The sequence below is a fragment of the Grus americana genome, chromosome 3 (genome assembly GCF_028858705.1).
Source record: "Grus americana isolate bGruAme1 chromosome 3, bGruAme1.mat, whole genome shotgun sequence".
In the NCBI taxonomy this organism is placed as follows: domain Eukaryota; kingdom Metazoa; phylum Chordata; class Aves; order Gruiformes; family Gruidae; genus Grus; species Grus americana.
Window position 1 is genome coordinate 64,082,823 of NC_072854.1, and position 17,615 is coordinate 64,100,437.

A 17,615-nucleotide genomic window follows, 5' to 3' on the forward strand; every position below is an offset into this window, starting at 1 on the left:
GAGCCCGGTGCTCGCCTCTGAGGTCCCCCACCCGCCGGGCTCCCCGCCTTTCGGAAATACAGACCCGCGGTTTGTATTCTCAGAGGAGCACTAATTTTATAGGGTCGAGAATAAATGCAGTAGTAGAGAAATACACGGTGTGAATGCAATGTCTGAAAATATTTTCTCCTTAAAATTGTAAGTGTTGTAGTCTCAATCCCTGAGCGCCCGGGCAGGCCCTGGCGACTCCGCGGTCCCGCTGGAGAGGCGACCTGAGCTGCTCTCGGCGTGGGGACCTTTTCCACTTCCAGTGGGTGTACTGCTCCTGAAAGCAGTAATTTTAAATAAAGTTTCTAAATGTGGAATTACTTTGACAATATCCCTGTCATATGGGAAAGCAGTACCCGTCTCTGGTTTCTCAGAACTGAATTATTTGTTTCATTTCTGGTGAGCTGTGTTTGTATTACAATGTTAAGGGGGTGAGGGGGAAAGTGTTATGTCTGCTGTGTTACCAAAAAGATAAAAAGGAACCCCATCCTGGTATGTCTGCAACATGAGGCTCACAGGGAAAATGCAATTTTATGCTTTATAAGCAAGTTGTTTCTTTTTCCACCTCACCTACAGGTATACTGGAATTTAAACCCACCAACCAACAAAACAATCTCGTGTAAATGAATTACTTTAGAGAATGGTTTTAGAGAACACAAGACAAGAAGATACTTATTTATGCAACTAATTGTTTGGCCTCTTAAAGTTCAGATGCACTTTGTGTTTGCACACTGGAGCTACCTCAGAACTACGGTAGTTTCCTTTGGCATAGGAGAACTAGTTGTGATGCTTTGTTTTATTTTGCTGGTTTAGGTTGTGGAACTCTGGCAGTGCTGGAACAAAATGAAGCTGGGATTGCTCTGCTCAGGAGGTAACATAAGTTTATGTTTTATTTTTGCAAGAGAAAAACTTATTATGTACCTGAGAGTACAAGATACAACCCAAATATTTTGGGTTATTGTTGGCGATAAAAAGTATCTATGCTGTAGTAGCAACTGAATACATGTCTTTGTGTTTATGTACAAATGCATAGATTTTGTTATAGGAAGTAATCTGGATTGCACTCTTTCCGTAGTAGAAACTGTTTTACAGAAGACCGACAGTGTAAATTAAAAGCAGCCTCTCTGCCCTAGCTTGAAATTAAAGTTTTTAACTTTTTAGGAACAGTCCATTGCCACCTAAATTTATGCTCTTCTGCTTGACTTACACTGAAAATAGAGCAGGAAGCTGTGTAAAGTCATGGAGGCTCTTCCTAAGACATCCAAATTTGTAAGGGTTTGAGAGTAGTTTGGTTTGTGTTCTGGATGGGAGGAGGAGAAAGGTGAGGAAGGAGGGGATTTAATACTTGACCATTGTTGACCTGAATTTTTTTAAAAGAAAGTTTTGGAACAGCAGTTGTTTAGATTAAGAGGACTGAAATAGAAATGCTTAACAAATAGTTAATCATATTCAGAGAAACTTTTAAATTCATAATTATAAAGCAAGAGTCTTTGAAGCTGTTCAAAACTCTGAGTTCTGCCAAGTGCTCCAAATGCTCTGGTTTTAGTACGGTTCATTTCTATGTTTCCAGTGACTCGACTTATTTTGTGCTAGAAAGTCTGTAACTTCCTGAGCCATAAGCAGCGTCACTTTATTGAAACGTTCAGTGTGCGTGCCTTTCCCTCATCATTGCTGCAGGGTGCCATGAAGTTTAACCTTAGCTTAGATGAACTTTCAGTGAAAAGGGGGTAAATAAATTCATATTTACCGTCAGATAACAGCATGGTCATTGATAGTTGTTGCAGAGCAACTAATATATGGTATCAGATCCCATATGATGAATTGTTGGTATGTTGAAAGCCCTTTTAAGGGAGTGTAGAGTTCTTTAATATGTTCATCACTGTCTTTCTGTTGGTTTTCCATTGTGACTCAGCATCCTAATGGTGTTGTGAATTGAATAGAGCTTTCCCAACACAAACAGTTCTATTTCTTTGTTTACCGCTGTTGTTAAAGACAGAGGGCTCCTACCTCTGTAGCAACATCCTGGAGAAACCGTAGATCAGACTGAGACATGTGGTAACCCTGTCTCTGTTTGCCTGGCAGGTTTAAGACTGAAATCAGATTTCATTCTCTGTGTGTGGAAGGTCCTTGGCTCGTTTATGCTTTAACTTAATCAACCTATTCTGGCATACAGTTGTAAAAGTTGACATTATAACAAGTAAGTTGTAAGGAGAATTACTGGAAACTCAAATATATAAAAATGCTGTTTAGAATGGTAAAGAGGGTGATTTAAAGAAATATTGTCTTTGCATGTCACTAGTGCAGACTTTTATGTAGTGCTTTTTCACGGACAAATATCTTCATTGTTCTGATTTAGTTTTGACTGGAATGATGGCCTGTTTGATGTGACCTGGAGTGAGAATAATGAACATGTGTTGATCACTTCTAGTGGAGATGGATCTCTGCAGATCTGGGATACAGCTAAAACCAAAGGTCCGCTGCAAGTCTATAAAGAGCACACTCAGGAGGTAAACCAGGCAAACTTGAAAAATTTAATGGACGATCTAATGTTTGAATTATCAAAAGATTTATTTGTGGACTTATAATAAAAACTGAGTTTTGTTATTTTTTAACTTTGTTTGGGTCCATTGTTTGAATTTATAACTTAACATTATTTTGAATATAAAGTGAATTACCTGTTGTACATATTTGTATGTACACTCATATGCTGTAGTAGGTACCATTTAATTACATAAATCTAATATATTCAGAAATAGTGTTTGTGATTTCTTACAGGCTAAGTAATCATGGTGTTGTATGAAAGTACTGCAATCATTCTGTGATTTTTTTTTTTTAGAGAGCATTATTGGATAGGTCTAAATCAGACAACTGATACATGTAACAGTGTTATCCTTGAGGATATAGAGTGATACATATTATGAGATCTTTAGGACTTCTGTTGTACCTAGGAACTACTTACCCTCTTCCATCCTAGCATCTGTAAGATCCTACTCAAATAACAGTAGTCAAATATTGAGACACCAGTATTTTTTTAGCCTTGGTTTGATACCGTTGCATTAGATTTTGTTGAAATCTCAGTTTCTTTATGCAGTGCAGTATGGGTAGAAAAAATGTTATAATCATGTTCATAAGTATGTTTGCATATTTTTAAGGACATTTATGCTTTAGTGTATTTATCTTCCCCTGAGTGAGTTTTCTACCTTTTTTTTTTTTTCCCCATGCTTTCCTTCTAACTCTCCACTCACTTCTGTCAAGTCTTTGAACTTTAGATGCAATCAGTTTTAGCCTGGATTACTGACACTTTATCTAAATGACATAAATCTGAATAAAATAACCTAGTGGATGTGTAGTCAATAAAAATTATGGAAGAAATCCAATTTTGTATTCACAAAGACCTGAAGATTTTTTCAGATACAAAGCACAAAGCTAAAATCTGAGTGACTGCAGTTACATGACAGTCCATCTTCTGTACCTTATTTCTTTGTAATTTTGCTACTTTTGTTTAATACATATACTATGTAAATAAAGAATTTTGAGAGATAAGTTTGTAGTTGTGATCAGGATTTTATGATAGTGTTCACTACCAAAGATGGTAGTAACAGAAAGATGTAGGCAAAGCATAATATCTTTTTTTTTCTATATCATTTTCTCATTGAAATTCTGTCCATAAATTTATTTTGGTTCTCCTACACCATCTGTTGTTTGTGAAGTAAACATTTCTGCGTCCAAGTCTTAGTTTAGCAGGTAGCATGGGGAGGTGGATGCATTCAACCATGAGTTAGAAAGACAGTGTAGGAAACATGGGCAGAGTGTTTATTGTGAGATACAAAAGGTTTGTATTGATTCTTTATAAACATGCATTAAAAGGATAGATCTCAGAGGGAACATACTTAATAGTTTCTGGTAAGCACTGGCAGACAGTGCTCTTTAAAATGATTGACTACCTGCCTAATCCTTAATCCCTGTCTGACATTTCTAATGACAATTTTGTCACTGCATTTTATACTATTTCTAAGGCAAGATTGACAAGGATCTGTTTCTTGTTTTCTAAAGGAGATCATTGTCCCTCCTCAAAAAGAATGTGCATTTTTTATTATCAAAGGACAATGAGTTTTATTTCAGCACTAACCAACTGCTGAATCTCATGAATAAATTAGTCTAATTTACTTTTGGTTTGATGAAGTCTCACTGGAATGCGAGACAATAGAAAGCTTGAATTAAATTTGTCTTGTAAAGTGAGCCTGAACATCTATTTTGAACTATTTTTTTATGTTTTTACATCTTTTTTTCATCATATTTTCATCTTGCCTGAGGCATTTCTTGCTGCTGTTTAGGCATAAACTAGTATTAATGTATTTTATGATTGAAGATAAAACACTAAAAGATCAATAAGTAAAGTTTATGCTGTGTTGTTAGTCTTTCCCCGTTGCGCAACACAGCTTCTGTTGAAGCGTCTGTAAATTTATGTTGGATGATAGCATGAATGATAGGAAAGAATAATAAAAGTGAACCCTACTTGGTTCTCCACACCTTCTTCTTTTCATTCTTTTACCATTACCTGAACCTGTCACATGCCAAATGGAAAATAGAATCAGAATCATAGAATGGTTTGGGTTGGAAGGGACCTCAAAGACCATCTAGTTCCAACCCCCCTGCCATGGGCAGGGACACCCTCCACTAGACCACATTGCCCAAAGCCTCATCCAACCTGGTCTTAAACACTTCCAGGGAGGGGGCATCCACAACCTCTCTGGGCAACCTGTTCCAGTGCCTCACCACCCTCACAGTAAAGAATTTCTTTCTAACATCTAATCTAAATCGACCCTCCTTCAGCTTGAACCCATTACCCCTTGTCCTGTCACTACACTCCCTGATAAACAGTCCCTCACCATCTTTCCTGTAGGCCCCCTTCAGGTACTGAAAAAGCTTTTGCTTTTTCTGAGCCTGTTGTCTGTTCTGTTTGTAATTCTTGCTCGAAGGAGAATTTGCCCAGATCCCATTGCCTCCAATGCAGCTGCAGAGTGCTGGGCAGTCCGAACCACGTCTGCCGTATGTATGCGGATCCATGTCACAACACATGTTCAACAGATCTACGTGCTGATAGCTTGCAAGTGATCTGTGAGCCATATGCGCGCTTTGCCTTATCTGTGCAGTAGATCTGATACATCCCAAATATGTGGGGCTAAGTGAATTGTGTGATGCAGGTGCGTATTTCTGAGACTGATTTCTTTATGGAAAATCTTGGACGTGAATATGAAAGCCAAACACTTCAACTGAGCTGACTTCGTAGGGCTCTTGTGCGAAAGAGGCATTCTATGTACCAATACATTTAGGCGCATTTCCAAACAACAGCAGCTTAGAAGTTGAACACAGGCCATCACACAGATTCAAGGGGAAGTATATTTGTTTGAGGATATGAATGTTAAAAAAGTGTGTCATAGAACCTGGAAGATATGAAAATCAGGAGTATTTTATGGCATGTATTTCTTATGAGAATTAAATATCATAAAAAAGCGTTTATTGTTAGTCAGCTAAAACTTCAAAGTCAAGTCCATAGTCAGCTCTGAAGAGAGATGGCATTTACATTGCTAGCAATTAGAAGCTGTAGATACTTGAATAAAATTAGATCAGAGATAAGAAATCAGTCTGAATTATGGCTTTTTACAGTGGTAGAAACTTCTAGTGATGGTGGTTCTATGTGGATTTTGTTAGAACTTTTTTTTTATCTTTTTTTTTCTCCCTATTTTGACTTTGGATACTTTTCTGAGCCTATATGTTCCTTCAATGCCAGACTGAGATGTTTAATTTTTGTTCAGGTGAATGACATTGTTGGCAGCTTTGTGGTACTTGACTCGTGGAGTTTTAGCTGATTATGATGCTATCTGCAAATCCAAGTCTATTTCATGAAACTTTGGCTAACTAGAGTCTCAAACTTGTATTCTAATGCTCTTTCTAAACTAGGCTGTTATATCATTTATAGGCATATAGTGTTGACTGGAGCCAAACTAGAGGAGAGCAGCTAGTGGTGTCTGGTTCATGGGATCAAACAGCCAAGCTGGTATGTTGGTTTTCTGCTGAAGGTGAAAAATGTCATTTGTTTTGGACCTGATAGTTCTCTGTGTTAAGAAACAGCATTGATTCACTTTTCCTCTTTATTTTTACAATGAGGCTGAAATTCTGTTTTAACTGAGATGTTACTTTGTCCTTCAGTTGATATCGGTCTAAGTATACAAATGCTTTTCATGATACATGGTAAAAAAGTTCATTTAGTCATTTCTGTACGTATAAAGCTTTTTTATGTATGAAACCCTTTCCTTTCTTATTGAATGTGTACCTCAACAGTTTCTGGTGTTTTGTTTTGTTGTTTTTTTTTTTTTTTGCTTCATTCAGTGGGATCCAGCTGTGGGAAAGTCATTATGCACTTTTAAAGGCCACGAAGGGGTCATTTACAGCACTATATGGTCTCCACACATCCCAGGTTGTTTTGCATCTGCCTCAGGTAAACATGATGGTAAAGGGATTCTCACAACAAAATAACCTTGTATGCTGTTGGATTAGTTTGACACTTTGTCCAGCAGATGGTAGTGTGTGTCATCCATAAAAATGGAAGAAGGAAAGATAAACATATTGCTGCTGCTGGATTTGTAGGTTCTGTTACAATCTGTAAATCATCCTCTTGGCCATTTAAACAGGGATCAGCAGTTTTCTGGCAGTCACTTCAGTGACCTTGTGGCAATATTTTTGTTACTTCATGTAGCTCTCTTCCATTCACCTCACTCTTGTTATTGACCACTAAATCATGTTACATGCCTTATTTTGTGTTCTGGCTTACATTTTTGTTCAAATTAGCTCAAGTGTCAGCAGACTGTTAGCTCTGACAGAAACATAGTCAATTCCTCTTGAACTGCTTTAAGTACTGTTGGAGATCTCTGTGCCTTGTTCTTTGGGAAAGGTAATAATCAGTTTTACTTTTCTGCTTTGGGTAGTGCTGTGAATCTTGCTGGTCAATACAATCATAATTGAGTTGGGTGTACTTAGAGGCAAAGAGACTGTATGGTGCGGTGGCAGCGTTTTCTAAACACTGCTCCTGCTCTAGAGGCACAAGGAGAGCTCTGGAGAGAGATCTGGACCCTAACTGCTGACTAACTGGGTGGAGGGTCCTGTGAGCCGTGCAGTTTGCTTGGGAAATAGAGGGGCAGTAAGATGCTGCCTTAATACAAATATTGGTAGATTAACTCCAATGGCTTAAATTTCTCTGATTTTAAGTCTGTTGGACTTCTGTACTGATTTAAATGGAAATTGTTTAGCTGTTGTATCAAGAGGGTAAGCAAGTATAAATATGTTTTCCTGTTACTGAAATTAAAGACAGACAGTGAGTACACACAGATACTGGTCTTCCCTATTCTGTGGGAAGTTTGATGAAAAAGTGCACATGGTTTTAATAAAATTTCAGTCTATTTCCATCTGACTCAGCTTGCAGAGTTGAACTAGAATGACTAACAAGTTACAGGTATTTGTTCTAACGTAGCAGTGCTTGGAAGCCAGATGCTGGTGCACAGATATTTCCAACTTATTTGAAGGTTCATTGAGGTAACACTTAATGAAGTACCCACCTAATAAGACATGCAGAAACTTACAGGATTGAGCCCTGTGCGCTGTATGAACAGTTCTACTGAGTATACTACAAAATACTAGTTAAGTACCATTTGATTAAAGGTAAGTGGAGAAAACAGTGCTTAGTGGTTTTTGCAAATTCTAGGGGATGTTATGATCTCTTTAAATTCCTGCTCAGAAGCCTCCCCTCCATAGTAGTCTCACTCATACAAAATTTCTGACATTCTAGATGAACAAAAGGGCTTTACTGATCCAGCTAGTTATTTCACATTTGAGTCTCTAGTCTACGAAGCCAAACTCACTTCTAATACATTGCCACTTGAACAATTTTGGGAAACATTGATTATTAGATGCTGTATGTGATCATACTTAAATTGGGTACAGCAGCATACAATTGATCTGTTCTTTGAGTGACTCAGTGGGTGCAGCTGTTGGAAGTTTTGACTAAAACACTGAAGAGTTTCTATTCTTCTGTGAATTTTATTTTGACTCTTGAAAGGGACTAACATATACTGCTGGAGCCTGAATCTAATTGCAGTCAGTTTTCACCGATTGATGGCTCCATAGTATTTTATAGGGGAAAAACCACACACAAAAGACGCAGTGTTTTTGTTCTGTAAGTACTACTCAGGTGTGAAGTAAAAATCTTATCGTGTAATGCTAGATGTAAAATCATTTTGTAAGAGAAAACTAAGTCTTCAAAATGATGGTGAACTTTCTTATGGTTTCCAAAATAAAACATCTGGTGTGCTTCTAAATGAAATAACTTCAAAGATCTTGTATAGAAATCATGACATACCAATGTGAAAAAAAGGTTTCTTTGCTTTTGGTTTTCGAATTGGAATTTCCCCGTGGTTTGATTAGATTACTTCACTACAGAAAATACATACTGGGAGTTTTTTCTTTAGTCAGCAGGACTGTGGGTAGTAGAAGTACTCATGACCCTCTCGCTCTAGGTATAAATGCCATTTCCTTACTGAAAGAAAGGCATATCAGACAGATTATGTTCAGAGAGTTTACTTCACTGTTCAGTGTTTAATGGCATTCTACTCAGTCAAGATATGTGATGAAAGTCAAGTGGAACTGTTCAGGAGGCTAGACCTCCTCATTTGAAACTTGTTATGATCCACGCACTTTGTAAGGATGACAGAAAATTATGAGACAGAAGCTTAATTTCACTGATGACTGATCTTCTATTGAGCTAAAGTTGGAGCTGGAGAAAAATATTACAGTACTGTGTCGAATTTACAGCTGTCTCCTTCTTTGATAAACTTACTGGAAGGGTTCACCTGAAGTTTTGTGGTCTTGTAACTTTGTGTTATCTTGCAAATTAGTAACTGAAAATGTGTCTGGAGGGAAATTTTTTGTACTTCATCTCCCTTGGTTTTTTAGCTTTTTAAAACAATAGCTTTTTGAAGGGTATTGTTGAAGTGTATTGAGACATTCCCTTTTGGAAGGAGGCTGCACTGCTTTAGAATTGTAGTATGTGTGTGTGTTTTTTTTCTCTCTTGCCCCTCCTGTCCCCTCTCATCCCACCTCACACATACCTACTCACAACCACATACTTAAATCTTGGTAGTATAAAGTCTTAGCATTTCAGACCAGAAATTAACTGTTTTGTGTTGCAGCATCATCTTTAATTTTACATGTGTTAGTATAATAAGTTAGGTATATTGTTAACCATAGATTGGAAAAAATGTTGGTCTTTAAATGCTTCTGATTTAACTAAATTTAAGTAAAGCAATGCACTTTTTTATTTTAAAGAAAATAAGAGAGAAGGAGGTTTGGGAAGCTTTTGCATGCCTCACCTCTGCCTTTTTTCTGCCTTTATTTGAATCCACATAGATGCCAGCAGAAGTTTAATTTCCAGTTAACTAATTAGTTTATGAACACTGAAAACAGAAAACCAAACACAACTGCAAGCCACAGTTAAATAGCTGCTTAGAAGGACCATTATGTGCCAAGACAACTTTTGCCTGAAGCTAATAAGGTTAAATCTTTGCTTTTGGAATCCGACTTTTTCTCAAATTATTATGAGGCTAGGAAATGAATACAGATGAAGAAAATGAGAAACCTAAGACTGCAATATAGGTCAATTGAAAAAGAATTTGGTACTAAGTGTGGTTATTTTGCTTCATTAAGTCTCTGATCTGAATATATACAGGAAAACTAAGTCTGTCTGCTGTGGATAATAAAATGCAGTTGGATTACAGAAGATAAATATGTCTGATGCTTCAGTTAAATTAGCTTTTATTCAGCATCTAATACACTTCCATTTAACATTTACAGAGACATGTGAGGTACTTTACAATGTTGTTGTCTTCATGTACAATCATTTGTAGTCTCAAAAAGCAAGTAAATGGCTTATCTTTTTTTTTGTTTGAAATTGGAAGTTAATACTAACAGAACAAACTGTTAATTCTGTATATGTAAATAACTGTGATGTCAGTAACGATTTCTGAGCCGATAAGCAGGATATTCAGGTGTACATGCGGCACCAAACCAGAGCCCTGGTAAATGTCTGCCTTACACTGAAAAAACAGTGATGTGGAAAATGGCATTAATGAAGTGACATAAATGTTTAACAGCATCTTCATAGCTAAAAGGGTTTAATGAGTCATTGTGTCATTTGCCCAGAAGGTCTCCTTTTTTTTTTTTCACCCAGAGAGCAAATTGGTGAGAAGCACATAAAGTGCCAAATGCACGCAGCATTAGTATATAGTCAAATGTAAATCAGTTCTACTAAATGATTCTCCATAACTGCAGAGTGATAGGCCTTGCTCAGTACTGTGGTTTATAAAGAAAGCATGCTTTATAGTATCAACTGTTTTTATTGCCCTTTAAATTTAACAGTGGGAAGTAATTAATGAGTACCAGTTTACCCTTATCTGCATAACTGTAGTCTTTGATACAGATATGACACTGGCAAATGAAAATATGAATGTTTTGGATTCAACAAAGCCCAGATTTAGAATGACTCCTAGCTTTTATCTTAGCTACTGGGATCTCAGTTTTAATGATGCATTCATTTTTAAGTCATAACTACACTCCTTAAGTTTACTGATCAGGGCAGATACATAGGTTTCATAACATCTTAAATCACAAATAAGGGAAAGAAGTGTTTCTTAAATCTGCAAGATCATGTCTGTGTTCATCAGTATTTAGACCAATTATTTGTATTCTTTGCTCAAAGACTTTTCAGACTGAAAGCCCAGAGCAAAAAATTTTCACATACCACAACAAGGTGTGATCATTTCTGAGAAATTTTTATTATGTTGACAGAGATGTTGGGGAATTGTAGCTTTGCTGGTTTACAAATGAACTTGTAAATCCAGCCTCCATGCTTTGTAAGCCCTTGCATTCAGTGCTGGACTTTGAGGCTGAAATTAAAAAACATTGTTTATCTCGTATTTTCTTTTATTGCCAGCCCTGACATAGTGAGTTGCCTTTTAGAAATTTTGTCTTCTTGCCTACTGGTCTCTTAGTGACGAATGAATGTAGTCAAGGGGTCGTCAAGCTGTAGTTTCATAAATCAGGCTGGCATGTAGTCTTGACACACGTTTCTGTGTTTGGGGTCCAAATTGTGAAAGAAAACTAAAAATGAACAAATTATTTTGCATGAAATAATGAGATGGGGAAGGTGTACATCTACTAAGAAGATGGTTGCTGAATTAGGTGGGAAGGAATAGCCTCGAGTGCAACTCCTCAATAAAGAGGTGTTTTCCATGTATAAGTTCCTGGACCAAAATTGGGGTTGTCAAGTCTTTGACTTCAGCTTTCTGAAGCTTCAGCTTACATTTCTGCTTCAGAAGTAGCACAGGGCAAAACAAAGAGTTGTTGAGTGGGGCTTGCAGACAAGTAATTACAAAGATGTTTATGTTTGTTCTGGTTCTGAAAAAACTGAAGGAAATAATCTTCTGTTCTGCTATGACAATGGTTTATTATGAGTTCCAAAACAGTTTACTGGAGGTTTATATTCCATTAGACTGTGTGTGCTGTGGGTCCACTCTTTGCTTTTTATGAGTTCTTTCCTGGTAATTTGCTTGTTGAATGTGCTAGAAGAAATGCCATCATGAACAAGGTTCAAGGCTTGCTTAAACTTGATCATTTTTGTAATCCAAATCCTCAAGGGATAAAAGAATAAAAGGCTTCAATTTACTGCATGTACCTTGCACAAATTGAGCATCTAGAGCGCAAACTGACTACAGAGTTACTATGTTTCATTGCACTTTTAGCTAAACTGCTGTTCATGCTCCAAGCTATTAAAATATACTTTACTGGCTTACTTTGTTGTATCAGATCTATGTAATGAAGTGAGGTGGGTGTTTTCATTTGTGGTCGATTGCTTCAAGACATACCAGCTCGGTATTGAATCCATCTGAGTCTTGTGCTCAGTAAGCTTTACTAAGTCAACCTCTAATGTGCAAACTGAAATATTTCTCAGGAAATTAGTTTGATCCTCAATTTATAGTACGTGCTAATGATAGTAAAGTATTGTATGCAGCCTATGCTAGAATATAAAGCATTTTCAGGTTATAATATTTTATATTAGAATCTCATATTGTAAAGCAGTTGTTTAGTGTTGAGAAGAAAAATGCAGTAACAGTTTTTTACAGTGAATTAATATGTTTTGGGTCATTTGGGTTAGAGTTAGATATCTAGCCAACATTGCCATTTGCTGAAGAATGGTTTAATAATAAGTTAGGTGAATTTTGAAATAATTTTTTTCCCCAAGACTTATCTTTAATTATATTGGAAAACAAATAAAAGTTTTGACTGATTTTTTTTTAAACAATTTACTCTTTTCAGAAAAAGACTCTGTTGAGATCTTCTCTGAAAAAACTTAAAGCTCTTTCAGTTTTTAGCTTTGCAGCATTTTGTATCAGACAAAAAAATTACCAGTTGGAAAGTACATTTCCACTAGTAATTATGTTTACTTGATATCTAGGTTGTGTTACATGAAAATAGATTTTGTGCATTCAGTAGAGTCCTGTGGATGATTTAAATAAAGCTGCTATTTGTGTCACTACATCTGTCTCTGTGTATGAAATCTCATGAGCTTTATTAATCCTGTTCTAGGTTCACTTCTATTGTCTGTGATAGAAATGGATAGCATGATCATTTTAACATGCCTAAAAAGATTGGGTTTGAGAGTTAGGAGATTTGGGTTCTGCTCTTTATTCTCCCACAGGCTAAATAATTTAATCTGGTTTAGTATTTAAAAAATACATACAAGAGCTGGATGATGGGATCAAGTGCACCCTGATGAAGTTTGCGGATGATACCAAACTGAGTGGGAAAGTTCTCACTTCAGAAGGGAGAGCCACCCTGCAGGAAGACCTGGATAGGCTAGAAGAGTGGGCTAATAAGAACCTTATGAAGTTCAACAAGGACAAGTGTAAGGTCTTGCACCTGGGAAAACATAATCCAGGAGTGCAGCACAGGCTGGGATCCACCTGACTGGAGAGCAGCTCTGTGGAAATGGACCTAGGGGTCCTGGTGGGCAACAAGTTCAATATGAGTGACTAGCGTGCTGCAGCAGCAAAGAAAGCCAACAGGATGCTGGGCTGCACCACCAAGGGCATCACCAGCAGAGATAAAGAAGTCATTGTCCCACTCAGTGCTGGTCAGGCCACACCTGGAATACTGGATTCAGTTTTGGTCCTTGCTATACAAAAAAGATGTGGACAGGCTGGAGAGGGTCCAGAGGAGGGCACAAAGATGATCAAAGGACTGGGAGGCCTGCTGTATGAGGAAAGGCTAAAAGAATTGGGTTGGGTTTTGCCTTGACAAAAGAAGGCTTAGGGGAGACCTCATCACCATGCTCCAGTACTTAAAGGGTGTCTACAGAGAAGATGGAGACTTCCTTTTTACAAGGAGTCACATGGAAAAGAGGATGGGTAGTGTGTGCAAGTTACTCCTGGGGAGGTTCCAATTGGACACGAGGAAAATTTTTGACACTGAGAACAATCAGCCATTGGAATAATGTCCCCAGGGAAGTGGTGGATTCTCCAACATTGGACACTTCTAAGATTCAGCTGGACGGGGTGCTGGGCCATCTTCTGTAGACTGTGCTTTTGTCTAGACAGAGCTTTTGCTAAGAAAGGTTAGACCTTTGAGTTGGATCCTTGAGGTCCCTTTCCAACCTGGTATTCTATGATTCTGTAAGTAAGCAAGTAATGTTAACTTGTAATCATTCAATGGCACTGCGGAAATACTTTAATTGAGATTTCTTTGATGTTACATCATATACACTGATACTTGTGTCTTTTATGCTGAATTCTTTTCCTATAGTAAATTTGAGATCTATTTTTGTGGATTTTTTCCTTGTTGGTGAGAGAACAGTGTCAGAAGATCAGACTTCTTGCTTTAGAACTAAAAAGAAAAAAATCAGATCCATTTTTTTAAGTAAAATTTCAAGCTAACAGTACTATGGTTCATTGTGTCTGTCCTGGTTAGAATCTTTTTGGCCTTCAGATAGTGTTTAAGGTTTCTTTGGGTTTTTATTAATCTCCAAACTACCTAGCTATTTTTTATAGTTAACGTTGTACCACTGCGCTATCTGGCAATGATTACTTGGTTGGTTGGTGTCACAGGACTCAGGAGATTATGATTTATGGATTTGGGTACAATACATCTGTGAGTAAAAAGCCAGTAGAAAACCTACATGAAATTTAAATCTTAAATAAACTCTATCTTTTCACTGTCATACATTGTCATTCACATTAGCAGTCTTTATCCCATGTGTACTTGTAGATTAGCATCTCTTTCAAAAATTTTGAATAGATGAGTATATATTGTGTAGCTGTATTGATTCGTCCAAGATTTCACAAATATTCATTAAAATGAAAGAAAGCAAGTACAATATACAAATAAATCTGGAATCATAATTATCTAACAGACCAGCAAAAATCTGTTGCCATGGAAAAATTGCTCCTTACAAAAATAGAAATATTTTGTGGGGGAAATGTTGGCCACTTTTGTGGTTGCTTACTTTGGGATGCCACCTGGAAGTGGTTGTTAGTGAATATGATTGTACTGTGTGTGCTTTGCTTGTACTTTCTTTTATTATTATCTTGCTTCTGCTTTACCATATGGAAGAAACGTATCCTTTGTAATGCAGATTTGAAGGAATCATGGAAATGTGGAAATTCCAAAATTTTTATCAGCAATTTTTATTGAAGTGTCAAAAAATATGTATTGTGAGGCCATGGAAAGATGTTTGAGGTTAAAAAAAAAAGTTTGTTAAAATGTGTAATTTGTCAGGATTACACTGTTCATCAACTTTTTTTTTATTAATCTGATTCTTCCACTTACAGTTTAAATGGAAAAATTGGATTTGCCTTTGGCTTTCATTCAGTCTGTTCTATTCACAGTAAGGTTTGCTTCCATGTCATGTTATTCCATTAAAAACATTTCACAGATAGTGCCAACCAGAATTAATAGCAGCTAAGTCTAGCATTTTCAAAGAAATAAAAAAAAAACCAAACCAACTCTTTTTCTTGTGCATCAGCATTTTCTATTAAAAAAGAAATAATTGGGGCAATTGTATATTTAGTGTCAAAATTGTTATTGGCTGAGTAACTTACTTTTCCAAATGTTTTTGGCCCTCATAATGCTACTGTGGCCCATCTCTGTAACAGTTCGTTCTAGTTCACCTGCGTTTATATATTTGCTTGGGAAAAACGATCCTGTCTGCAGTGAAATATGTTTTCCCCTTCAAATCTGTGTTATCTGATGAAATTAAAAGAAAAGCTTTTTAAGAAGTCCATTCTAATATCTCTGAAAGACTTAAGACTCAAACTGAAATCTGTCCTCTGCAGGCAAGCAGATTAGCAAGACTAATGGTGGGTGGATGGGTATACTACCTTCTTTTTTTTGCCAAGCCCCTGCTGATTGTGTTTCTTCCTCTCCATATGTTGCCCTGTTTTTATAAGCACTGTAGTGATGTTTGGGGCTTCAGCTGACTGCAGGGTGTCATTCTCAGGAGTGCTATACATATACTGAGCAGCAGTCTTGCTCTTGACAGTATTAAAATAGACAAGGGGAATGAAAACTGTGAGGAATCATGTGTTGTTCCCACCTTACAGGTAGGGAATTTATCCACCAAGAGGACAGCATCTCTCACAGTCATGGAGTCTGAGGAAAAGCCAACCCTCAGAACAAAGCTTCCCATGATCTGTGGAGTACCACGGTCACAAGGCCAGTCTTGTGTCGTGGAGTGGAACCAAGCTCTCCCTAGCTTCGTTTTTGTATTCAAACTTTCCAAATGTTTTATGTCTTTTTGCAAAGTCTAGGAGGCCTGGTAGTTTACGCAATAGGAATGTTGTTGTTATGACTCTAGGGATGCTTTTGTTTGAACTGTAGCCAGTTTCTTGAAAAGAGCTATGATTTTGTGTGCCCGGCTGTGTATTTTAAGGCCAGTGACCAACTGGGCACTAAAACCATCAAAATGCTTGTATCTAAACAGCATAAAAATAACAATTATTGATGATAACCAATTTGAGGATTTCCAGAAGTGTTTCTGGTAAAGAAACATTAGTAATTTCTTCAGTAGCAAGGTAAAACAATTTTTTTTTAATTTAGGTAGTATTGATACATGCTTTCTTTAGAAATCACGGGTGTTTGGATACAGCTTCTAGTAATTTCATTTGTGTCTTGAATACATGCATAATAATGAATTCTAATTAATTTGTAAACAAATGAGCTGGAGAATCCATTTTTGCTTATACAAAGCTGAATATTCAGGGTTAATGAGAGAATCCCCATTAAAAAAATTGAAAAGCATGGTTGTCTTGTCAGCTGATGCAGTTTCCATGTCTTTGTAAGCCATTAGGAACTGAATTTGTAAGAATGGTATACACAAATGCTAAAGATCTTTAGGGGTAGAAGACAATTTATGGCTGGAGGTAGAGAGGCTCAGGTGATTCACAGCTCTTAAGCTGAACTCCCTTCATTGTTCTCTGAAGAGCTCTATGGGTGTGTGTGCAGGTGCGTGTATGTCCTCTGAGGTTAAAGCAGGCGTTGCCTTTAATATGTGTAACAGTTCCAACGAATGACTTTATCTTCTGATATTTCAATAAATGAGAGTAACTCTGCAGGTTTTGCACATGACGAGTACAGGTAATGCATCTTAAATTTTCCTTTCATTGAAAGAATCTGGCGATAAGTTGCATTTTAAATACTGTTCATTTTTCTGCACGCCAAAAGCATATGTCTAGGTACTTTTTCTCAGCTGGCTTGCAGAGAAAGTTCTTTCATGGTTTTGGTTGTCTAAATCTATTTTTAAATGGACCTTAAGCTCCTATTTTAATTACATGTTATTTAAGTATTTTACCCTATCTCCTTTTAATTAAATTAGAATTTAAAAAATAATGAAAGTTTTAGTAATAAAATGAATGTTTTGTGGGGTTTTTTTCTAATGAAAGAGCGATAGTAAGTTCTGATTCTTTTGTGCATCAGTCTGACCTCTGTGTCTATAATGTGCTTGCTTTATATGGCATGAGCGTCCTCATGTAATAGTTGGTATTTCATACAGCTAAGAAACACTTGTCTGCTAAGCACTTGTGGATTAACTGTATCCCATAACTGATTCAACAATATTGAATCAATTTCTCTTTGTTTCAGGTGACCAGACTTTACGAGTTTGGGATGTGAAAGCCCCAGGAGTCAAACTTGTGATACCTGCCCACCAGGCTGAGATCTTGAGCTGTGACTGGTGCAAATATGATGAGGTATAAACCTGTTCATCCAACTGTTTTCCTAATGGAACCACTCTCATTAAGTAGTGGGGTTTTTTTTACTGCGACATTAATGCATCTTCTCTTTATAAAAATGTGTCTAGCTGCTTTGTTGCTGTCATTACCTACTACGTCTTCAAAAGACCATTGTTCCAACAGATAGACAGCCCAAGTAGATCAGATTGCTTATTCTTTTGTATAGTGGACAGAATAGCCCGTAGTGGAGAAACAGTT

The 17,615-nt window shown here is 37.0% G+C and overlaps 1 protein-coding gene across 3 annotated transcripts in view; it reads left to right on the plus strand.

The window, feature by feature from the left end:
* PEX7 (peroxisomal biogenesis factor 7) overlaps positions 1–17,615 on the plus strand; it is a 45,821-nt gene that overhangs the window by 548 nt on the left and 27,658 nt on the right. For 2 of the 3 annotated variants that reach the window (XM_054821091.1, XM_054821093.1), the window contains exons 2-6: positions 841–898; positions 2,384–2,534; positions 6,008–6,085; positions 6,418–6,526; positions 17,269–17,375. In XM_054821091.1, coding sequence (XP_054677066.1) covers positions 841–898; positions 2,384–2,534; positions 6,008–6,085; positions 6,418–6,526; positions 17,269–17,375 — 503 coding nt within the window. The remainder of the gene's footprint in view (positions 1–840; positions 899–2,383; positions 2,535–6,007; positions 6,086–6,417; positions 6,527–17,268; positions 17,376–17,615) is intronic. The other variant, XM_054821092.1, reaches the window with a different exon arrangement.